This window comes from Numenius arquata, chromosome 13 (assembly GCF_964106895.1).
Source record: "Numenius arquata chromosome 13, bNumArq3.hap1.1, whole genome shotgun sequence".
NCBI lineage: Eukaryota > Metazoa > Chordata > Aves > Charadriiformes > Scolopacidae > Numenius > Numenius arquata.
The window spans coordinates 16,439,211-16,446,992 of NC_133588.1; the positions used below are offsets into that span (position 1 = coordinate 16,439,211).

Here is a 7,782-nt window from a genome sequence, read left to right on the forward strand (position 1 = left end):
CCAGCAGTGTAGTAATTGAAAATGCATTTTTCTGCATTTTAATAGACTGCAGTCTACTTTGATCTTTGTTCTACCCATCTTGGAATGAAAAATTTCTCAACAAATGTAGAGATACTATAAAACTAGTTTCATGTACACCACTGAAAATAATTTTGATAACAACGAAAGGACTGAGTGATTTTTCTTTTTCCCCTAACTTCATTAACAAGCAATCATGAACAAGTAATCCATTTCCTTGGAAATATTTGCACTTACCTCTTAAAGAAAGCATGTTAGTGTTGTGAAAACACAGCAACTGTTTACTCCTCAAAATACTCAGGGAGGGAAGTATTAGCTCCAAAATACAGAGTTTAAAAGGAGTATCTAGAACACAAAGTGTAGTGCAGCACTGAAATCCTAAAAGAACTGGGGAATAATCTACAAAACTGGTAAGACTCCTCTTGAGCAACCTAATTAGTATTTCCACATGGAATCCCAAGGAACTGTATAGACATCCTAAAGCTCACAGGGATCTCTATGTTGCAATCCACTACATTACACGCGTTCAAAGCAATTTGGCAAGAGTCACAAAGCACAGCGAAGAGTTAAGCTAACACTGATACATTTTAAGGACTCAGACAACAGTTTCAAGACAACTTCAAATTCTGCCCATTATGTCCAAATTAATTTGACAAGAACGCTATTAGCCAACTCCAAAGGAGCAGTACTCCCTTCACAGAACACCAAGGAGTTTGAACCTTGGTTTTTTCCCCATTAAATAGGTCAATCACAAGTCTTAACCAGCACAAGCCCAGTTCAGATTATACTCCTCTCTCAGAAGCCCTTAGAGCTAGGAAAAAAGAACACAGATTACACAAGAAGCGTAAACCCTAGAACCCTTGTTCAAATCTAACACCAAACCACATCAGTGTTTTAATATTCGTGGCTCCTCCACAAATTTAAGCCACAGAAAGACATACTCTGCAGGTTGCCAAGTGAAACTTCAAACAGCCTAGCAAATTAAGTTGGAGAAGAAATCCTGTCTTCTGAGAAGAAAGGCAAAGCCCCTGAGCACCAAAGCTTCATTATAAAATGAAACAAAAGCAGCTAATTAGAATGTCCGAAATACCCAATATGGAAGTCATACTATATAACAGATACCTAAACAAGCTGAGTGGCTGAAAGGATTTACAAACCTGCTAGAAAATACAACTAACAGGGATTTTAAAAGGTCACAAACATAATTTTTTGCCCTAAAGGAGCACCAAATACAACATTCTGACACAAGGTCATCGTCAAGTTGGCTTAAAAATACCTTCAGAGAAAAAGATTTCACAACCACCTTATAAAATCTTTACCTGAGTTTACTTGCTGCCATTAGGAAGTTTTTCTGAATACTTTACCTGAACTCCCCTGCAGCCACACAAACCTCACTCCTTGTCCTAGCCACCAAGATCATAAAAAGAAACTTCCCTCTCACCGCCATCCTTTCTATGTTTACATCATGTAAAATGCCTCCATCAATATTCTTTTAGACAAAAATTGTTTCAAAACTTAATGTCCTTCCTGTAGCTCTCCTCTAAGCTCCAAATTCTCCACACTTTTTGAAAAAGTAGGACATAAACCTAAACAAAGTATTCTAACTTGAGGTTTTATACAGAAATAATGCAAACCAAGTTTGAATACCAAAAGTACACAGGTATTTAAACAATGAAGTAGTCTGTAAGAGGAAGACTGTCATATTTTACCGTATGTGTCATGTTTACCTACCTATTCCTGAATTTGCTCCCGTGATTATAACCACTTTCCCACTCAAGTCACGACCCTGGAGTATCTCCATTGCAGTGCTGTTTCCATCATATTTTTGTCTAGTAGTAGGTTTTACTGGATTATCTTCAACTGTAAAGGCCAGTCTTGGGTCAAGGTAGGTAGTCCTTTTGTTTATGTGGCTGCAAAAGAACATAAAAATTCAACTCTGCACTTAGATTTTAAATGTATTTCAACCACTGTTTTGTACGTTTCCAGTGGATTGTTTAAATTCCCAAAAATCAATTTTTTTTTTCAGTTTTCTTAAAATAATCACAATTACCTTTTTTATCAAACATTTTTCCAATCATAACAGCATTCATTAATAATTGTATTCATGTATTTCACAATGCCGTTCTGAACTTTATGTGAAGCCCTGACATAGAAAGCAGAATTTTGTCAAGGGAAAAATCTCATATTAGGGAAGATCATGTTCTCTTATGAGGTCTATAAAAGGGGTCTATGCTTCTCCCTTGAAACAATATACCAATGAGAAATGTAGCTCAGTACTTTTTTCTTAAACAACTGAAAACAAATAGCTTCACATCAGCTCAGCAACAGCACAATTTGGGTCAGGCTCACCTTTCTAAAACGGAGTTTTAGTTTTCTTTAGACAACTATCAGAAAGAGATACCAAGCAACAGCTTTCAGTCTTCAGCCCTTAGTTATAGGTCAAAGGCTACACTTACTATTTTGGCCTGTGAATATTGTTCATTCTGCCAAGTCAATTTAAGAGAACTAGCCCATTTTGACCCTGCCATTGAAAAGATAGAAAAGGAAATGTTCCCAGAAATCTTTTTCTCCTTCTGTGAACTTCCTCCTCCCTTACCATTCTAATAATCTTTGTTAGCTTAATCCCTGTCCTCTTTCTTTCTATGTTTTACATGCAAGCGAGTCAGAACTGCAGCAATTTTGTTTTTATCTGATATGTTTAAAGCACTACTGCAATGTCAACAATCACCCATGAAGTTCTGTATATGTTTTTAAAATTATACATACAGAGTTTACATATAAAGCTATACAACTAAAATGAGCCTACATTGCCCGAGGGTCAGTTCACATTTTGAGACTGAAGGCAGGTGCCTTCAATTTTCCACCCAAGCCAGTATTCCTGTGCACATGGAAGAAATCAGAAAACCACAAATGAGCGTTCAGACACAGCTACTGTAATACCTGCACATGGATTCTGAAGTTATACTTAGTCATTTCTTTGTCTTTCTAGCTGATTGTCACAGTATCATAATTCAAAAAGGCTACCCAGCCTGAATCACAGTTGTCCTACTTGTCCATATTCTACATTTTGACATACTTACTCTACAAAATAGACTTGTCCATTTTCATCAGTCTCCTGCTCCCATCCATATGGCAGACCTAGGAAACATGTAAAACATGGGGTTTTTTTTCAGGCATTAGCGTACACTCAGATTTGAAGTTTAAGTGATTTCTCAGACCAATGTGGCAAAAATCAGCATTATTTCTTCGGGTAATGCAGCTACTTGCTGCACTTGAATATTGGAACTTGAAAGAAGGATTGCTTCCCTAATCACAAGCTCTCTAATAAAAGTACAATATATAGGAGATCTGGTACAACTGTAATGAGTAGCATATTAAGTATAATCTAAAAATTCTCTATAAATTCTTTATAAAGACTATTTCATGTTATAGCACAAAGTGGCAAAATGCAACCATGCTTCCTATTATATACACATGTCTATACTGCACACAGCTGAGTATCTATCCCCAACAAAGCAAATAGCAAAAACATGGAACTAAATGATGGAAGAGTTACACATAACACATAACAAAAGTTGGAAGATCAGAACCCTGAAGTGGGTATGGGATACACTAGATCGAACCTAAATGATTCTATGATTACATGAAGTTGGAAAGACAGATAAAAGAACAAAAATGACAAATCTTTACAAAATAAATTCTTATATACAGAAGTACTTATCAGAAAGCATTCCCAGTATTTCTAATCCTGGCTGAAAAGTATTCCATTATAATTCAATTGGCTCAAAATCTACTGAAAACATTCCAGTTACAGTCACATTACCAATGCCAACAGAAATACCAATTGCCAACAGTACAGTACCCCTTGGTAGGCCATAGAGAAGCTTCTGGGAAGATCTAATTTAAGGCACTGATCTGAGGTTCTTAAGAAGGCTTTTAGCTTGGAAGTGTCCTGCAACACCAACTGTCTTCTGTTCTGGCACCAACATTCAATTGGGTTAGGGAAAACAAGTAAAATGAAAACTGACATGACTTTCTTCTGTGCCAGGAACATTCTTTGATGAAATACATTATTTGAAGAATATAATCCAACTATAAATATTATCTGATTGACACCAGGATATCAGAACCCAATCAGAGAATTCCAGCCTTTGATATATGCTTTACAAGCCACAGTAAAACAATCCCTTTATCCTGGAATTAGTACTTTGGCTTTACGGAGCAATACAAGACAGCCATAAAACTGCAAAATTATCACTCTACACAGATACAATCACATTGGTAAAACCCCACTGAAATCTGCTGTATTTTGTAAGCTTAGTTTGCCTAGGTGATTACCAACGACTGGAAGATTAAAATGAGATCTAGTTTCTGCCCAAATTCCAACTGATGTTTCTAACAGAATTTCAGTTCATTACAAAAGCTTAACACAAACCTCCTGCAACACGTTTCCTCTTCCCAGACTTAGGATGTTCCCACTGTGTTTTTTCTTCCAGGTGGCTATGAGAAAACACAAGTTTAAGATTTTTCTTTTTAATTGCCTAATAATTTTCTGATGTAATTCAATTTTTTTTCATACAGTAAATACAGTTTAACTTTTGTTTTGTTAAATACAGTTTAGAAAATGCTTGTCTTCCACCAAAAAAAGAAACATGTAAACCCCTTGTTTAAGAAAACTTCTAACAGCAGTTCTGACCTATCAGGCTTCTATACTGCCACAGTTCTGAAGGAAAAGTAACTAAGCAGAGTCTATAAAAATGCAAATAAGTGTTTGACTTCCAATCTAAGTTTTGTTGCTTATGATAAGATGAAAGAAAACCTAAAAGTCATTAAAGAATAACATTAACAGACTCAGAAAATATCTCAAAAAGATGGTGATCCTTGGCAGGAAAAGGGAAGAAAGAAGCAAGAAAAGAACTTATCAGAAACTAGTAAAAATAACATTAGAAACTTTTCAAATGACAGAAGCACCTTTCTAAAACTCTCTTCTAATAATGTTGATTTGCAAGCTGTAAGATAAATAAGTCCAGATTTCTACATGAGCAATTGCAGCTTTGGACAAGTAGATTTATCCAAAGGCCTTGACTAGCAGACTATTTCTTTAATATCAATTATAATGGCATCGCATCTCTTCTTCTAATTCAGAGATTTTATTCAATTACATCACTGTAACAGAGTATCGTAAGATTTTCTGCACTACAGACTAATAAGCAAAGTGATGTGCACATAAACAAGTTCTTAAGATACCCAAAGTGCTGAAGTCAGGTTGGATATTAAAATCTTATCTTTCATAAATATTTTAAAATAATAATGAAGTTTTTATATTAAGTCAGGCAGTGATTACTTGAAAGTGTCCAAATTGATAGCTGCCCAAGTATGAAATAGAGACCGACAGCATTATTGAATAAGATACACAAATAATCACTAAACTACAGATCTAGTACCGACAGCAATTTACACACAACATAAGCAACTTTTTCTTCTTATAATAATCACGCAGTTAACCCACAGTGACAGCATATTGTATTATAGGAACCACAGCTGGTGGTCTGAGAATAAATAAGCACGTCTGTGTGACCTGCAGTAGCATGTGAACTTCAGGACATTCATACACTAAAGATACAAGATCCTGAGTTTCTCCTGTGTGATGTGAGATACATAATCAAATTACCATAGCTTCAGAAAGAAACGCATGCCCACCAAGCTTGGGTAACTGACTGTGAGCACCTAACTCATCACAAACACTTTAAAAAGTCTTAAACCAAAGTAACCCTATTCCTGCTAAGTTTAAAGTTATAGTGGTGATGAGGTTTAGAAACAAATTGCCAGAATATGCATAGGTATCACAGATACAGAGCTTATGTTAAAGGCAGCAGCAGTGTAAGACCTCTTAATTTTTTAAACACACTGGGCAAGATCTTCAGCCAGTAAAGATATATGATTGTCATTCCATTAAATTGAATTGAATCAGTTAAGTTTCACAACAGTTAAAAAACAGACTTATTGAATTGTTTGTGTAAAAGTTATGCTCAGTAATCTTATTCTGTAGGTTTGCTACTTTCACCAAGCTATTCCTCTCCGAAAGAGCTTTTTAAATCAAAGAAAATACACTGGTTTAACCTAAGAAAAACATCTGAAGAGAATTTGCAGTGTTTTCGAACGAAGCATGGATAAACTAAAGCATTCTGGCCAGTATTTGTAAAGCAGAACTTGGGAGGAAGATACCAACTCACCACAGGTGAGAATGCACTAAACTTTTCCCCTTTTTTGGTGGGAGGGAATAAACCTTGCAGCTTTAAACAGACTGGAACAGATTCCAAGATCAGCATGGCTACAGAACCCGCAAAAGAGAAGAAAAATATATAAATACATATTCGGCTAAGTTAGTTAGCCCTATAGCACGTCCTCTTTTATAACCACTGAGGATGCAATCATTTTCAGAGTGGCACAAGCAGATGGTGCCAAATGCAAATTTGCCTCTGTTGTCAGAGCTGTGGTACCCTGAAGAGCTGAGGGAGAGCACTTACAGCTTTTAACTTCCATCCTACCTGTTTATCCTCTATTCCTACGAGGAAGAAAACTGAAACTACAATATTGTGTAAGGCTCAACTGCCTATACGCACAGAGATTACCCACAGAACCACGAAGTGCACCACAACAGCTGTGTGACAGCTCACTCCCGCACCCGGGAGAGCCCAGAGCTGCCCCAGCATCCCCCCCCCCAGCAGGAGGCCGGGATGCGGTGGCGGTCACCCCGCAGGGACCCGCCCGCCCCGGGTACCCTTCGAGGCCCAGCCTACGCTCCCCGCTCCCAGGAAGCAGGAGGGAAACTGAGTCACACAGAGACCGGTCCTGCCACCGAGCCCGGCTCCGGTCCCATCCACCCCACGGCGGCAGCTCGCCCCTGAGGTAAAGGGCGGGAAATGGCGGCTCTTGCACCCCCTCGCCCCGCGCTGAGGGGCCAACAGCGGCAGCCCCACGGGCGCTGCCCCCGGGGAGAAGGGGTGGGTGGTCAGAGAGCCACGAGCGTGCTCGTCCCCCCTCCTTCCCTTACTTCGCGTAGTAAACCCAGCCGTCCTTGGTGGTGCGCTCCTCCCAGCCCGGCGGCAGCTCCTCCTCGCTGTCCGTGTCCTCCAGCCCCGCGTACTTCAGCGCCGCCATTGGGACGGGCGCTCGGCGCAGCCCCGCGCCGCCGTCGCCACCGCCCCTTCCGGCCGATCCAGCCAATGGCGCGGCGGGGTGGCCCGGGGCAATATGGGAAGTGTAGTCCGGCCTCGAGGCCGAGCAGGGCGCCGTGAGGGGCGGAAGGCGCGCGACGGTCTCCTCAGCCCGCCGGGCCGCGGCTGCGCTGTCAGTTTGTGGAGTTTCACCTTTGTCACTACGTTTTTAACCCCAAAGGGGGCCCAGGCTGAGCTGAAGTCGTCATTGTACAAGTATCTCCGATTTTGCGGGCGTTAGGTGTTTCCAGCCTTCTGTTTTCAGAGACAGGTGCGATACAAGGAGGCCCTGAAAAAGTGATGAAAAACGAACTGTTCTTTAAGCTTTTTTGCCATTAATTGTCACCTCCTGATCTCTGGGGTGAGATTCTGCGCCGTGACCGCGTTAGTAAGAGCTCTTCGGTGTCGCTTTGCCTGGTGAGGATGGGCTGGACAGAGAGAAGGACCTCGCTGGGCTGAGGGAGGCTGCAGGAGGCTACAGCCACCCTCCTGTGCAGGCCCTTCGCCAAACCTTTGTCACCTGGCCACATAAATACAGCCAGCTGCA

The 7,782-nt window shown here is 40.3% G+C and overlaps 1 protein-coding gene across 3 annotated transcripts in view; it reads right to left on the minus strand.

Moving 5' to 3' along the window:
- Positions 1 to 7,203, minus strand: part of WWOX (WW domain containing oxidoreductase) — a 515,980-nt gene extending 508,777 nt beyond the window's left edge. For all 3 annotated transcript variants that reach the window (XM_074157833.1, XM_074157835.1, XM_074157834.1), the window contains exons 1-4: positions 7,073 to 7,203; positions 4,454 to 4,518; positions 3,099 to 3,156; positions 1,750 to 1,928 (exon numbers count right to left, since the gene is read on the minus strand). In XM_074157833.1, the coding sequence (XP_074013934.1) occupies positions 1,750 to 1,928; positions 3,099 to 3,156; positions 4,454 to 4,518; positions 7,073 to 7,179 (409 nt within the window). In that variant the 5' untranslated portion in view covers positions 7,180 to 7,203. The remainder of the gene's footprint in view (positions 1 to 1,749; positions 1,929 to 3,098; positions 3,157 to 4,453; positions 4,519 to 7,072) is intronic.
- Positions 7,204 to 7,782: the final 579 nt, after the last annotated feature.